Below are 16,304 nucleotides of genomic sequence, written 5' to 3'. Positions count from 1 at the left end.
TTGTTAGGCATTGAAGCTTATTCACACTAGTGTGCTATGGTCATTATACCCCTTTTTAGATACTCTAGTTTTTTTTGGCGTACATTGAAATTAGACTTCATCAAAGCGAAGAAGGAAAAATCTTCTCCAAGAAAGAGATTCTATTGTCATTTTGAATTTTTTTCCATCATTAAACTTTGGACTTGCTCACAACTTGCTCACCACTACTCGGTACTCGCCCGAGTATCACTATGCTCAGTGTACACGGTGAGCACCGAGTATTTCCGGGATTATTCGTCAGGAACTCAGGTCTCCTCCCTGCAAATCTGGCCCTCTTTAGAGCACCAATGATGATGCAGGGATTGTCTGCCATGCACTGTAATGCTGCAGCCATCTTTGTTGTGGTGTTACAGTGATTGGCTGGTCGTACAGCGTCATGAGGTCTATAAGAGACCTGGAGCCGCCCTGCTCATCGAATTCTGGTCTGGACTTAGTGAGTGTAGGGAGAGCTGCTGCTGAGATAGGGTCAGAATCATCCTTTTAATAGTTAGTGTAGGTCTGCAACTGTTCAGTCCACAACTCCTTACTGTTGATTACTGTACATGTGAACATAGCCTTAATTGGTAGGTTGTATTTTTGCTTTGCGTGGATAGCTGACTGTACTTTTTTAATGTGTAAGGTTTGCTACAGCTATGAGGAAAATGGTAGCATGATTTCTTTTGAACACAATTCAGTTTTATCATTTTACATTTATGTAATGTCCCAGTAGTTACCGTATATTTTACTGTTACCATAGGGGTTAGAATAAAGGATATGGTGGTGTCCACCTTTATTTCTAAAGGAAGGATTAGGTCCATGCTGTCAAGACTCCATTTACCCAACATCAGCACAGCACAGCTTTTTTTGTGCTGACAAAATTGGGGGAAAAAAGAGCTAAAAATTGGTTTCCTGCCTGATAGACAAGAAGTAATTGTTAATGCACATAGCACATGGCAGAATGAAGTTTTGGCAGCTCTTTGGTTATTATAAACCTGCAGTGATGTTTCAGATATTAGCAGATTAGCACTGTGGTTCTTGCCAGTTTGCTCGCCAGGGTCCTGCATAAGCTCACACTTCTGTAATTAAATCTAATTATTTTCTAAAACACAGTAATATGCTATGTGCAATAATCATTTCTAGAAGACAAACTTGGTTTGTGTTATTTTTCCTTTGATTTGTTATCCCTTTTTTTCTTGTAGAATATTGTGTTTAGGTTTCTCTTGAGAAATGTAATATGAAATCTCCAGATTTCTAGTTATAACAAATCCCATTTTCAGCTGTTCTCCCTGTTTACATGATAATCGTCCATGTAATGCATGGTCAATCTGGATATTACAGAGCTAGGTAGTAACCCCTAATAGTGCCTATGGACAGGGGTTGTCATAATCAGACATCTCATGCTTTTGTGCCTCTACTTGTGCAGGACAATTTTTAGATTTATTAAATCATTATATAGTATTCTTCCTGGCCAATGTGCAGGGGGCAAAGGTCAGTGATCAAACCATTCTTTTATGTTTTGATTTTTCCTTAGGTCACTTAGGCCTTGCTGACATAATGAATCCTGGTGAATCTAAGCTGCCTTTTTCTCTCAAACATGGTGGCAAAGAAGATGGGCTACATCCCCCCGAAACAAAATCAAAGGTATTCTCTTCTGCATGTGGTATAGGTTTTGTGGCCTCGCTGTGTGTTTCATATAGTCTTCCATTACCTGATTTATTTTCCCCTTTCTCTGTTTGGTTCTCTCCTGCATGTGTTCTTCATGTGCTCTGCAGGCCTCTACTCCTTTAGATCTGAAAGTTCTAATGGTATTTAACGTTAAAGCAAAACGAGTGTATATGAGCTTGGGGATACGAAGCTGGTGGGCTTTGGAATGGACATCTGAGCCTAGTATCCAAACTTCAAACATTTTACCCTCTTGCCTTCAGTTTAAGCTTATGTTGTTGGCCTTCAAAACAGCACCATAGGCATAATAAATAATTTGCTTTTTTCCCGTCAAACATAAGGCAAACAGCTTTTATTTTATTTTCTTTGACGGGGCAATCCATGCTTAAGCATTTCATGTTTGCTTGGCGAGTAAGCATGATGGCTTAGTAACATTAGCCAAGCATCTAAGAACTTTTGCCAAACTATGCACTCATTTCTAGCCAACGAATTAATCTGGAACTCATGCATCTTATATGCTTGTCTTTTTACCTCTGCTGTTTTCCATACATGCAACATTTTTGCATTACCAGTTGTTTTATTTCTTTTTTGGTAATGTCTGCCTTGCTCTTGTCAATTTTGTTTGTGTTCTACAGGATAGCTACAGGTCACAGGGTATATCTCAGCCCAAAGCCCCATGCAACCTGCCAGTCCCTTCCCCACTGTCCCCAAGCTCTGCTAGCATCTCCTCCTTTCATGGAGATGAAAGTGATAGCATTAACATCCCCGGCTGGCCAAAGACTCCGTCAAGCCCTGTAAGTGGCCAAGTTTTGTATTTTCATATTTGCAAATAATTGAAATTGTTGTCAATTTATTTTACATACCTTTTTATGTGTTTACATTTTTTTTATACCCATTTACAGGTTTTTTTTGTGTCAACTCAGGCGTAAATGAGTACAACAAATCAGAGGGGGCTTTTTTCAAAATACTATAATGAAGATGTCCTGCCACTAATCCTAACATCTGAAGATCGCGTATGAGAGAAAAGTAGTTAGGTGGCTGATGCTGTGACCAAATTAATTTTCCTTGGAGAATATAAATTTTTTTGGAAAAGATTGATGTTATTAGTCAACCAGTTTTGAACCAGCACTGGTCCCTTCATTAGTACCATCTTCATCAGAACATAACATGCAGGGGAGCGTACAGAATGTTTTGCATACTCCTTTGTACATTATGCTCTGATGAAGGGAACAGTGTTCTCTCAAAATGGTTGATCTTTTACAAGATAAATTTATGTACCCAGAGCACCACCCACCAAGCGTATTACATATAGTATGGGCAGCATACTCCCAATTGGTAACACCCAGTTGTCAATGCATTCATAGACTGACAACTGGGAATAACAGGAACAGCATAATGTAAAGTTCCTTAAATTGAAACACCTTTATTTAATAAGGCAGAATAGGCGCTTTTCACTGATATCAGTTGAGATTTCACATCCACCTAAATTTAACACACTAACATCAATCGTTCATGGAACACTTGTTTTCAGCATAGTAGATTTTTATTTGTGTAACAGACCAGAGGTGTAGTAGATTTATTAAAAAGTGTGCCACAATTCTGGATGAGATTCAGCTTTTTTGCTGTGTTGGGCACTTTTTAAGACTGATGCAACAGGAGGGATTGCCATAGAGGAAGGGGGACATGGTATAGATTGAGGTGGTTTAAGCCCTTTATCCCAGGGGGTGGTTTGCACGTTAATGACCGGGCCAATTTTTACAATTCTGACCACTGTCCTTTTATGAGGTTATAACTCTGGAACGCTTCAATGGATCTCAGTGATTCTGACATTGTTTTTTCGTGACATATTGTACTTCATGTTAGTGGTAACATTTCTTTGATATGACTTGCGATTATTTGTGAAAAAGAACGGAAACTTGGCAAAAATTTTGAACATTTCGCAATATTCCAAATTTGATTTTTCATGCCCTTAAATCACAGATATGTCACACAAAATACTTAATAAGTAACATTTCTCACGTCTACTTTACAACAGCACAATTTTGTAACCAATTTTTTTTTAATTAGGAAGTTATAAGGGTTAAAAGTTAAACGGCAATATCTCGTTTTTACAAGGGAAGGAGCGCCGTTTTACTTTTTCAACGCAAAATTGGCTGGGATTGAGATTGGACGCCATGTCGTGTTTGGAGAGCCCCTGATGTGCCTAAAAGGTGGAAACCACCCCCAAGTGACACTATTTTGGAAACTAGACCCCCTAAGAAACATATCTAGATGTGTGGTGAGCACTTTGAACCCCCAAGTGCTTCACAGAAGTTTATAACGTAGAGACGTAAAAATAAAAAAAATCATTTTTTTTTTCACAAAAATGATCTTTTTGCCCCCCAATTTTTTTATTTTCCCAAGGGTAACATAAGAAATTGGACCCAAAAAGTTATTTTGCAATTTGTTCTGAGTACGTTGATAATACCCCATATGTGGGGATAAACCACTATTTGTGTGCATGGCAGAGCTCAGAAGGGAAGGAGCGCCAGATTTTACTGTTATGGTTTGCAGGTGCCATGACCCACTGGGAAAGCCCATGAGGTGCCAGAACAGCAGAACCCCCCATAAGTGACCCCATTTTACGAACTACACCTCTCAATGAATTCATCTAGGGGTGCTGTGATCATATTGACACCATTGGTGTGTCACAGAATTTTATACCATTGGCCAGTGAGGACAAAATAACTACATTTTTACCACCAAAATTTTTTTTAGCCAAAGATTTTACATTTTCACATAAGAAGGGGGTAAAAATGGCAACAAAATTTGTTCCACAATTTTTACTGAACGTGTCAATACCCCATATGTGGCTGTACAGTGCTACTTAGCCATGCAGATAGACTCGGGACTAATGGAGCGCTCACGGTGCTAGCTGGGATCTCCTAGACGTCACCAAAATGGTTGTCAAAAATGGGGGGGATCTCATGCCATTTTTTTTTTTTAATTATTTATTTAAAGGGAATCTGTCACCTCATTTTTCGCATATAAGCTGCGGCCCCCGCCATTAGGGGCTTATCTATAGCATTATGTAATGCTGTAGATAAGCCCTCGATGTAACCTAAGAGATAAGAAAAACAAGTTAGATTATACTCACCAAGGGGCGGTCCGGTGCGGTCTGGGTCCGATGGGCGGTCGCAGGTCCGGGTCTGGCGCTTCCCATCTTCATGCGATGATTTCCTCTTCCTTTTGTCACGCAGGCATAATTCTCTGCCCCGTTGAGGGCAGATTGAAGTACTGCAGTGCGCAGGCGCCGGGAAAGCTCAGAGGGGCCCAGCGCCTGCGCACTTCAGTACTTCACTCTGCTCTTAACAGGCCAAATCAGTATGCCTGCGCAGGAGCCGCGACACAAAGCAAGGAGGATGACAACATTGTATGAAGGTAGAAGGCGCCAGACCCGAACCTGCAATGTCCATCGGACCCGGACCGCCCTGCACCGCCCTGGGTGAGTATAATCTAACTTGTTTTTCTTATCTTTCAGGTTACATCGGGGGGCTTATCTACAGCATTACAGAATGCTGTAGATAAGCCCGTAATGGAGGTGGCCGCAGCTTATATGCAAAAAATGAGGTGTCAGATTCCCTTTAAATAATTTAAAAATATGGCGTTGGGACCCCTCTATTCTTGATATCCCACCTTGCTGAAGCTGACAACTGAGGGTTGCAGCCCCCAGCTGTGAGTTTCGTCTGGCTGGTTATCAGAAATAGGGGGGAACCCATGCGTTTTTTTTTTTTAAATTACAGTATTTACTTACAGCGCAGGAGCGGCAGATGAAGACTCCCATCCGCCGCTCCGGCTGTCACTGTTATTAACAGCAGCAGGTTTAGGCTGATGGGAGTAATAGTCCCATCAGCCGCCTCCTGTTGTCTCTTTTATTAATGTAGCTCTCATCATTCTCCCCTGCTAGTGCTAATCACCGGCAGAGCAGGGGAGAATGATGAGAGCTGTGTTCAGCACCCTGCGCCGGGGAACAGCACTTACTGTAACGCTTCTTCCCTGGTGCCTGTCCTTGTGGTACTGAAGCGTCACAGGAATGCCACACATGTGCCGCAGGTATTACACACACAAAAACTGACATCTCCAGTACCGGAAATATTAGGATGTGTGAAAGAGACCTTATAACAGGTTTTTTTGTTTGGCTGCTGTCACACACTAAAAGATGTTTTTTTATTGCAAAAATAGTTTTTGCATCACCATATTTTGAGAGCTATAATTTTTTCAAATTTCAGCCGACAGAGTCATGTGAGGTCTCGTTTTTTGCAGGACAAGTTGATGTTTTTATCGGTACCATTTTTGGGCACATGACATAATTTTGATCGCTTTCTATTCCAATTTTTGGGAGGCAGAATGAATAAAAAACAGCAATTCATGAATTTCTTTTGGGGAGCGTTTATACCTTTCCTTGTGTGGTCAAATTGATAAGGCAGTTTTATTCTTTGGGTTAGTACGATTACAGCAATACCTCATTAATATCTTTTTTTTTATGTTTTGGCGCATTGATGCAATAAAAACTATTTTATATCAAAAATAATTATTTTTGCATCCCTTTATTCTACTTTTACACTTGCCGTGTTTTTTGCAACCCGTTATTGCGGACCTTTTTTGCGGGCTGTATCGCCTCCAAAAAGGCAGTCTGCCGCAATAACGGACGCAAAAAACTTGCAGATCGCTGTTTTTCAGTTTTCCAATACTATGGAAGAAGTATTGGGAAAAAAAAACGGCGTTCCGCAAAACCGGAAGTGATGGTGCACCGCAAAAACAACTTCCGTTATTTTTGCGGCAACCATTCATTTTCAACGGGGTCGTGTCTGTACGCTGTGAAAAAGATCAAGCAGGCTTAATCTTTTTTCACGGCCACAAATACAGCCCTCATGGCCATACGGCACACGGCGCACTGTGGAATATTTATCAAAAAATACAAGGCCTGCACCCCAAAACAGTATGAAAAGGTAGTGCAGAAAGAGTCACTGACGGTGCCAGGATATAATAGAAAATCATATACAAACTAAACACCACGAAATATACTAAAGGTAGCAAAAAGTTTATTGAAAATAATACAAACAACAAGAGAATAAAATAGGGATATGACAGAGTACACCAGTGGTGGATGGCTCCACAGAAACCAGACAAGCAGTCAGACATATGTAATAGTAAAAACCAGAGGAAAGACACTCCCAGGCTCTAAGTAGTAGTGCATATACATAATTAATGAGAATATAAGGGAAGGCTGTACACCGCCCCTAAAGATGAAAGCCAACTAGAACCGTTGAGGTCTGAAGTAAATATGGGAATAATACCTGACTGAGTGCTGGAGTTCCATGATGCCACCGTCCCCAACGCGCATTTCGGCGCTATATGCCTTCTTCCGGGGGATGGCATCCAGACACTCACGAAATCCTTATATAGAGGGAACTACCCAATAGGATTAAAAACGACGCTGCTATGCACCGTATGCAGCGGCGCATGTAGTCGCCGGCACGACCGGAAATGGGCGCCTGCGAGGACGTCATCAGGATGTCCCGCCCGCCCGCAAGGCCCCGCCCACTATGACGTGAGCGAAACCCAGCGAGCAGGGAGGAAGCCCCGAGAGAGACGCCGTCACAAGCGCCCAGCAACCAGGGGCAGGCGCTCATGCGCACAACGGTGGAAGAACCAGGACACAGACTGGATTAATATGGTAAAGTGCAGTGCAAGAATAATAGAATTAATAAATATATACAGGTGTTAAAATAATCATGCATAACGCACGATAATAGGGGGAAAGATCACTAACCCAACTGGTACAGTAAGGTGCAGTGCAAGAAAACGATAAGCATTATATTTATGTGTTTTAGAAAATAATTAATATAAATAGGTTAATGAACAACAATAATATAGATGACATAATTAAACCTCAATATGTGCACCTAAACTAAATACACAAGTGGAAACACATTAATTTATTATTATAAAAAATCCACGAAAGTCCATAAGAAGATGATGAGTAAGTCGAATATTTTCACCTCCAAAGCTGGATATGGGCAAGCAGTCACAAACAACTAAAAGAATGTAAAAAGGAAAAATGTTAAAAAAAACATACGATAAGATGCCATTAAAAACAAGATACAACAGGGAATCAAGGGTTTTTCAGGTAAGGAACGAAGCTTAGAACTTCGTTCAAACCAAGAGGCTGGAGAGTACGAAGCTTCCAAATCCAAAAGGATTCTTTTTGTGACAATAAACGACCAAAATTACCCCCCCGTAGACCAAGAACTATACGATCAATACCTTTAACCTTAAAGCCAGAAGCATCACAAGAGTGGAATTTCTTAAAGTGGCGTGGAATAGTTTTTAATATTTCAATATTGTCCTCCTCAGCAGCCGCCTGAATGTCACGAACATGCTCTCTTGTTCTAATTTTAAGAGCCCGTGTGGTGAGGCCCACATATATTTTCCCACACGGGCAAGAGGCATGGTATATCACCATTGTAGTCGTACACGTAATTTCCTGAGTAATGGTGAAAATGCGGCCATCTGAGGAAGAGAAATCCTGGGCTGAGAGAATGTTAGGGCACGCCACGCACCTACCACACGGTTTACACCCCCAATTGTTAGTCCGGGAAGAAAAACCCGGAAAAATGGGAGGTGGAGGGGGGGGCACCAAATAACTTCTTACAAGGTGATCTCCCAAATTATAAGATCTACGTGCCGTAATGGAGGGTTTAGAAGGAAGGTATTGTTTGAGGACAGGGTCCACCAGGAGAATCGGCCAGTACTTAGAAATTACATTAGACATATTCTTCCATTGGGAGTGGTATTGTGTAACCAATCTCACCTGTGTGTCTTCTTTTTTTATACCAGAGGAATAGAGAAGATGGTGTCTATCGGTGTTTCGAGCTCTATTATAAGCTCTCTTGAGGCACCTATTACTGTACCCTCTTTCACGAAAACGATCCATCATTTCAACAGCCCGTACCTCAAAGTCCTCTTTACTCGTACAAATCCTCTTTATCCGGAGGAATTGGCCTACAGGAACAGAATTGATCACATGGGGGGGGTGGGAAGAAGCGGCATGAAGAACAGAGTTAACCGCAGTGTCCTTGCGGAAGGCATCGGCAAGCAAAACACCATCAATGCCTCTTTTGACTGTAACATCTAAAAAATTGATCGAAAAAAAATCAAATTGATAAGTCAAATGGATGTTTAATGCATTAGAATTTAAACCTGAAACAAAACTCTGTAATTCACATGAAGAACCCCGCCAGATCATGAAAATGTCATCAATGTAGCGGGTCCAAAAAACGACCCGCTCCATTGATGAACCATGATCCGACGAGAACAGGTCCCTCTCCCACAGCCCCAGGAACAGATTTGCATAAGCCGGCGCTTATGTGGAATATTTGCTGGCCGATTTTGCGGCCCCATAGAAATCTATTGGGGCTGCAAAAGCAGCCTGGAAAAATACGGTATGTGTAAAAGAAGCCTTAGAGCTATAACTTTTTTTATTTTTCCGCTGATGGAGCTGTATGGGGACATGTTTTTTCTCAGGACAAGATAACATTTTCAGCGGTGCCATGATTATTTATATCCTCATTCTAGGAATTTAGGACCTGAGAATGACGTCGCGGCTTGTGATTGGTCGCGTGGTGGTCACATGAGCGGCACGCAACCAATCAGAAGCCATGACGTCATGGAAGGCCCTAAACGCGCTCATTTTAAGCAAAGAAGGCTGCCGGTTACCAGCGGTGATGTCCAGGGGCCTCCGGAGAGGTGAGTATATCAATATTTTTTATTTTAATTCTTTATTTTACACAGTAATATGGATCCCAGGGCCTGAAGGAGAGTTTCCTCTCCTTCAGACCCTGGGAACCATCAGGATACCTTCCGATACTTGGTGTCCCATTGACTTGTATTGGTATCGGGTATCGGTATCGGCGATATCCGATACTTTTCGGGTATCGGCCGATACTATCCGATACCGATACTTTCAAGTATTGGACGGTATCGCTCAACACTACTTGTCATATTAATACACTGGTGCAGTCCTCCTCCCTGGGGGGGAGAGGGGGCCACTGATAGGGCCTGCATAGGGATACGCTGATGGCTCAGGCTTCCTAACCATTATAGGTACCCTTGAGATAAGGGAAAGCCAGGGCCCCTTTATAGTGGCAGGGACAGGTGCGGGTCCCAGTACGCCGTCCTGCCCCTTTATCGCTGTTAACGGCATGACAGCATCCCTTAGAATGCCCTCCAGGATTTTACCCACAGTAGAGGTTAAGCTTACTGGTCTATAACTTCAAAGTTCAGTTTTTGTCCCCTTTTTGAATATTGGCACCACATTTGCTATCCGTCAGTCCTGTGATACAGTCCCTGTTATTATGGAGTCTTTAAAGATTAAAAATAATGGTCTATCAATGACTGTACTTAATTCCTGCAGTACTCGGGGGTGAATGCCATCCGGGCCCGGAGATTTGTCAATTTTAGTGATTTTTAGATGCCGCCGTACTTCCTGCTGGGTTAAGCATGTGACATTTAATGGGAAATTTTTATTATCACTGATCATATTGTCTGCCATGGAATTTTCTTGTGTAAATACTGATGAAAAAAAGTCATTTAGCATATTGGCTTTTTCCTCATCCACCATTAAACCAAAGGGATCAGGATCGTTGTGGGAAATTATGGATTATTTTCTCGGCAGATAGGTTAGGAATATTTGTGGATTATTTTATTTTTGTTGCAGGAGTGGAGGGCGTTGGTGGATTAGGCATTCAGTAAGTATGGTTTAATTGAGATTATTAAAGGAGTCTGTGTGAATATTTCAAATAAAGGACTTTATTCTGCTGTGTCTTTATTTACCACATAACCATAGGATTAGTAATGGATAGGTGTCTTATAGACACCTCTCCATTATTAAGCCATGGGCTTGATCTCACCTGGCAATGCAAAGGTGACATCAACCCCACAAATATGAACTCCACTTGCCACCGCTACAGGACGTGGGAAGAGTGAGGCTAAGCGCCAGATATGGCGCATCTTATAGATGTTCCTTTTCTGGGGCTGCTGAGAGCTGATGGTTTTTATCCTGGGGGCCAATATCCATGGCCCCTTCCTAGGCTATTAATATCAGCCCGCAGCTGTCTGCATAGCCTTTACTGGTTATAGGGGTACCGCACATTGTTTTTTTGGGATCCCCTATTTTAATAGCCAGTAAAGGCTAAGTATACAGCTGTGAGCTGATATTAACCCCTTCATGACCTTGGGATTTTCCATTTTTCCGTGTTCGTTTTTCGTTCCCCTCCTTCCCAGAGCCATAACTTTTTTTTATTTTTCCGTCAATATGGCCACGTGAGGGCTTATTTTTTGTGGCATTTTCCAATACCCATAGCATCTCCATTTTTCATGATCTGGGGTCGGTTGTGGGCTTTTTTTTTGTGTGTCTAGCTGGCGTTTTTAATTATACCATTTCGGTCCAGATACGTTCTTTTGATCGCCCGTTATTGTATTTTAATGCAATGTCGCGGCGACCAAAAAACGTAATTCTGGCGTTTAATTTTTTTTTTCTCGCTACACTGTTTAGCGATCAGGTTAATGCTTTGTTTTAATTGATTGGGTGATTCTGAACGCGGCAATACCAAATATGTGTAGGTTTGATTTTTTTTTTATTTTTTTAATTGATTTATTTTGAATGGGGCGAAAGGGGGGTGATTTAAACTTTTATAATTTTTTTTTACTTTTTTTAACTTTTGCCATGCTTCAATAGCCTCCATAGGAGGCTAGAAGCTGGCACGACGCAATCGGCTCTCCTACATAGCAGCGATCATCAGATCGCTGCTATGCAGCAGAAATGCAGGTGTGCTATGAGCGCCGACCACAGGGTGACGCTCACAGCTACCGGCGATCAGTAACCATAGAGGTCTCAAGGACCTCTATGGTTACTATTCAGAAGCATCGCTGACCTCCGATCATGTGACGGGGGTCAGCAATGCGCTCATTTCCGGCTGCCCGGCCTTAAGCGCCGGTTAAATGCCGCTGTCTGCGTTTTACAGTGGCATTTAACTAGTTAATAGCGGCGGGTGAATCGCGATTTCACCCGCCGCTATTGCGGGCACATGTCAGCTGTTCAAAATAGTTGACATGTCCCAGCTTTGATGCGGGCTCACCGCCAGAGCCCGCATCAAAGCGGGGATTCTGACCTCGGACGAACTATACCGTCCGAGGTCAGAAAGGGGTTAATAGCCTGGGAAGCTCCATGGGTATTACCCCCTTCCCAGGCTATAAACATCTGCCCCAGCCGTCGACTTCCCCTCTGCTGGTTATTAAAATTACGAGGGAGCCCACACAATTTTTTTTTTTTCTTTAAAATTAAAAGTTGCTGTCTGTTACAGCCTATGTACATTCGTTCTGTTAATGCTCCTATATAAGCTGGTGGCAATGTGTGCATAGGTTTGTGTGTTTGTGTTTACTTATCGGCTTAGAAATGAGGGTGCCGGTCTGCGTGTGAGTGCGAGCGTCAGTGTGGGAGTGTCAGCGTGTGAGTGTGAGTGTCAGGGTCAGTATGAGACTGTGAGTGTGAGTGAGCATCAGCATGTGAGTATCAGCGTGTGAGGGAGAGCGTCAGTGAGTGAGTGTCAGTGTGTGAGTATCATTGTGTGGGTGTGATACAGCAAGCAGCACCAACTAACAGAATCGTTGCTACCTGCCATCCTCATTGATCATCTACTTGTCAGTATAACTTTGCAGTCACCAACAAAATGGCTCTGCACTGTTTTCCTAAATGGCATCCTCTCTTATCCCTTAGCAAACACCCAGAAGGAGAGGAGAGAAGACATCACACATGTGAGCAGACTCCGCCCATAATTACTGCAGTGCAGTAATGTGAGCTAGTTTTACACTAGGTTTTTGTCAAATTTCAGTAGCTGCTCCCCCTAATGTTTAAAAGTGGAATTACTAAACTTTTATAATTATTTTCATATTTTACTAGATTGTAATCAAATGATAATATTTTTAAGAAAATGTAAACATTAATTCTTTACATTTTTTTCAATTGCTGAAAAACATTTTTTTTTATGGCACCTTCCTGTTAAGTAATTCCATGGCTTGTAATGTTTTTAGCTAGTCAAAAGCTTATATTAAAAATCTGTCTATGAAATTAGCTTGAGTAAGAAAATAAAAGTGAACTAGAATTTAGCATGCAGTCATCCAGGGAGCTGTTTTCAGCGCACAATTAAAATTTAAGGAGAACCTGGCACCTCTGATAATGCTAATAACCTGCATACATAGGGATATTCTGCAGGTTAGCATTATGAAGGTGTCTGGCTGCTCCCAGGAGAAAATTAACTTTATTCTCCCCAGTAGCTGCCGGTGTGCCGAAGCTGCTTCAGTCACTTCTTGGTTTGCTGTTAGCGGCAGCTGTAAGCACACCATGACAGCTGGCTCTGCACTTATGCACTGCTGTCAGTCAAAGTCCTGGGGTGTGTTACAGCCATCGTTCTGTGCTGTGAACAACGATTGTAGCTGTGCTGGCTTAATTGTATGACTGGAAGTCAACTGCTCCCGGGAGGAACAAACTTCATTTTCTCCTGGGTACTGCACTTTTAGCACACCAGCCAGGCATCTTCCAAATGCTATTAAAGAATCTTTCATTAGGATCAACCCATGTAGGTCACAGAAAATTGAATACAATGATACCTTGATATCTGGAATATGATGTCTTAATCCAGAGAAATCCACATAGACCTCTATGACAATCGGCCTCCTGAGTGAGGCATGTAATAACTGACGCTTTAGGCTATGTGCGCATGTTGCACATTTGCTTGTGGAAATTTCTGCACGTTTTCTGCATCTCTTGGCAGAAAATGCAGTGGATATTCTGCACGTTTTTTTATGTGTTTTTGTTGTGTTTTTTTATGTGGATTTTCATGCAGTTTTGTATGCGTTTTTGTAAGCTAAATAAAGATATATTATTAAAAAAAAAAAAAAAGAATTGTGATGTAATTTCCTTGTTCAACCAGATATGCTGATTTATATTAAATACACACACATACACACACGCCTATGTAGGAGCATTAACATAATTAACCTACAGTACATATGCTGTAACAATAGAGCAACTGTTATTAGGCTGTGTCTCCATGGTCAGAAATCGGCAGCGCTTTGGATGCAGCACATGTCCACTCCATCCAAAGAGCTGCTGGCTTTTGAACACAGGTGATTCTGTTTGTGTTCATTGATCCGTGTAGAATCACCACGCCCAATACATTGGACGGGTGTTATTTATCTCGCGTAGACTGAGCGTCTCCACAAGATAAATAGACATGCTGCCGTCTGGAAAGACGCACCACATGTCCGTCTCCGCAGGGAAACTGGGGGCGTCGGTGCACGCATAGTGGACATGGGATTTCTTAAAATCACATACACTATGCTGTGACATCTGGCTGCTGTGGGTTGGACACTGCAGATGTACGCAGTGTCCAACACACAGTGTTTACGGACTGTGGGAACATACCTTCAATCTGCGTGAAATGCAATATCTGTTTATTTTTCAAAAAATAAAAAAAAATTGCAGTGGGAATGCTGATGGCTGAGAGCTGATGTTAAAATTCTGGGATGGAGCCAATAGCCAAATAGGTTCCCAGCTATTAATATCAACTCACAGCTGTCTGCTTAGCCTTTACTGGCTAGTTTACAGGGGAACCCCAGAAAAAAATTGACATGGGGTCCCCCTATAACCAGAAAAGGATAGGCAGACAGCTGTGGGCTGATATTAATAACCTGGGAGTTTGCCATGGATAGTGGCACCCCCCCAGGCTAAAAACATCAGCTCTCAGCCGCCCCAGAAATTGCGCATCTTATAGGTTCACCAATTCTGGCACTTAGCCTCACTCTTCCCACTTGCTCTGTAGCTGTGGCAAGTGGGGTTTATATTTGTGGGGATGATGTTACTTTTGTATTGTCAGGTGATGTCAAGCTCACGGCTTAGTAATGGAGAGGCATCCACAAGACACCTATCCATTACTAATCCTATAGTTATATGGTAAATAAACACACAGCCAGAATAAAATCCTTTATTTGAATAATCACACAGATTCCTTTAGTGAATCTTAATTTACCATAGTTACGGTACATCATTGCCTAATCCCCAACGTCCTCCTGAAACAAAAATAAAATAATAAACCAACTATCCTGTCCGACGTAGTCCATTTAACACTGAGTGCCCCACGGTGATCTCATGTGTAAAACAGTCACATCTTGAGATGTGAACGCTCTACCCGGCCTCAGGCGATACACTGACAGGAGGTAATCGCTCCCCCAGTGTGTCACTGTGCCGCTGTGAGAATTCACCGGAGTTCATCAGCTCCAGCGCTCTCACTTACGGCACTATTGCCATGTGAGAACTTTCCCACGCAGCTGTGCCGTGAGAGCATCGGAGCTGATCAGCTGATATACTCTGGTGCACTCTCATGGCAGCTCAGTGATATACTGCGGGAGCGATTACCTCCGTCAGTGTCTCGCCGGCGACCGGAAGACATCGACATGGGACACTCTGTATTAAATGGACTATGGCAGGCAAGGAGTATATGTTGGTTTATTATTTTTGATTGTTTGCAGGAGACTCAGGCGTCAGGGATTAGGTGTTCAGTGAGTATGTATTGTTTATTTGAATATGTAAATTATGTAAATGTTTTGATTGAACACAGGCGTCGGATGATAAGACTATTCTCCCATCATCGGCTCATGGTGTCTGTCACATGTGACAAAAGAGGTAGCTGGATGGGAGTAGTAGTCCCATCAGACGACACTTGGGTACACACATCGCATGGGTACACACACATACTGACACACACAGACAGACACACGCACGTATTCTCTGCCCACACACACAGAGACACACACATATATTCTTTGTGCACACAAAGAGACACACGCACATATTCTCTGCCCACACACATAGAGACACACACATATATTCTTTGTGCACACAAAGAGACACACGCACATATTCTCTGCCCACACACACAGAGACACACACATATATTCTTTGTGCACACAAAGAGACACACGCACATATTCTCCGCCCATACACACTCCTCCTGACATCATTTCCCTTTGACAAATCGCAGCATTTTTGGGCCGCAAATCTGCAGCACATCCACAGCAAATCTGCAAACCTTTTTACCCCTGCGGATTTGACTCACTCAGTGGAAGTAAGTGGGTGCAGAAACACTGCAGATCTGCAAAAAGAATTGACATGCTGCGGAAAATAAAATGCTGCAAATAAGGACGGAAATTTCTGGATCATTAGCACAACACTTCAGGAATGTCATTGATTAGCATTGCTTAAGTAATCCATTACCTCTTCACTTCCATCTCACAGGCAGTCACAGGGGGATCAGGTACTGCAAATATGTTTTCAATAATAATCTTAATAATATTTTTATTTATATAGTGCCAAAATATTCCGCAGCGCTTTACAGTTTGCACACATTATCATCGCTGTCCCTGATTGGGTCACAATCTAAATTCCCTATCAGTATGTCTTTGGAATGTGGGAGGAAACCGGAGTGAAACCTGTGCAAACACGGGGAGAACATACTAACTCCTTGCAG

At 42.3% G+C, this 16,304-nt stretch overlaps 1 protein-coding gene across 14 annotated transcripts in view; it reads left to right on the top strand.

The window, feature by feature from the left end:
• The window catches only part of ARID1B (AT-rich interaction domain 1B), a 1,358,614-nt gene that overhangs the window by 829,633 nt on the left and 512,677 nt on the right, over positions 1–16,304 (top strand). For 9 of the 14 annotated variants that reach the window (XR_013221738.1, XM_077289047.1, XM_077289045.1 and 6 more), the window contains 2 exons: positions 1,550–1,659; positions 2,316–2,474. Coding sequence is in view for 13 of the 14 variants with exons in the window: in XM_077289047.1 (XP_077145162.1) it covers positions 1,550–1,659; positions 2,316–2,474 (269 nt within the window). In the remaining variant the exon portion in view is untranslated. The remainder of the gene's footprint in view (positions 1–1,549; positions 1,660–2,315; positions 2,475–16,304) is intronic. The other 5 variants (XM_077289055.1, XM_077289054.1, XM_077289049.1 and 2 more) reach the window with 1 other exon arrangement.

The sequence above is a fragment of the Ranitomeya variabilis genome, chromosome 2 (assembly GCF_051348905.1).
Source record: "Ranitomeya variabilis isolate aRanVar5 chromosome 2, aRanVar5.hap1, whole genome shotgun sequence".
Lineage (NCBI taxonomy): Eukaryota > Metazoa > Chordata > Amphibia > Anura > Dendrobatidae > Ranitomeya > Ranitomeya variabilis.
This window is presented reverse-complemented; position numbering and strand designations above follow the sequence as displayed.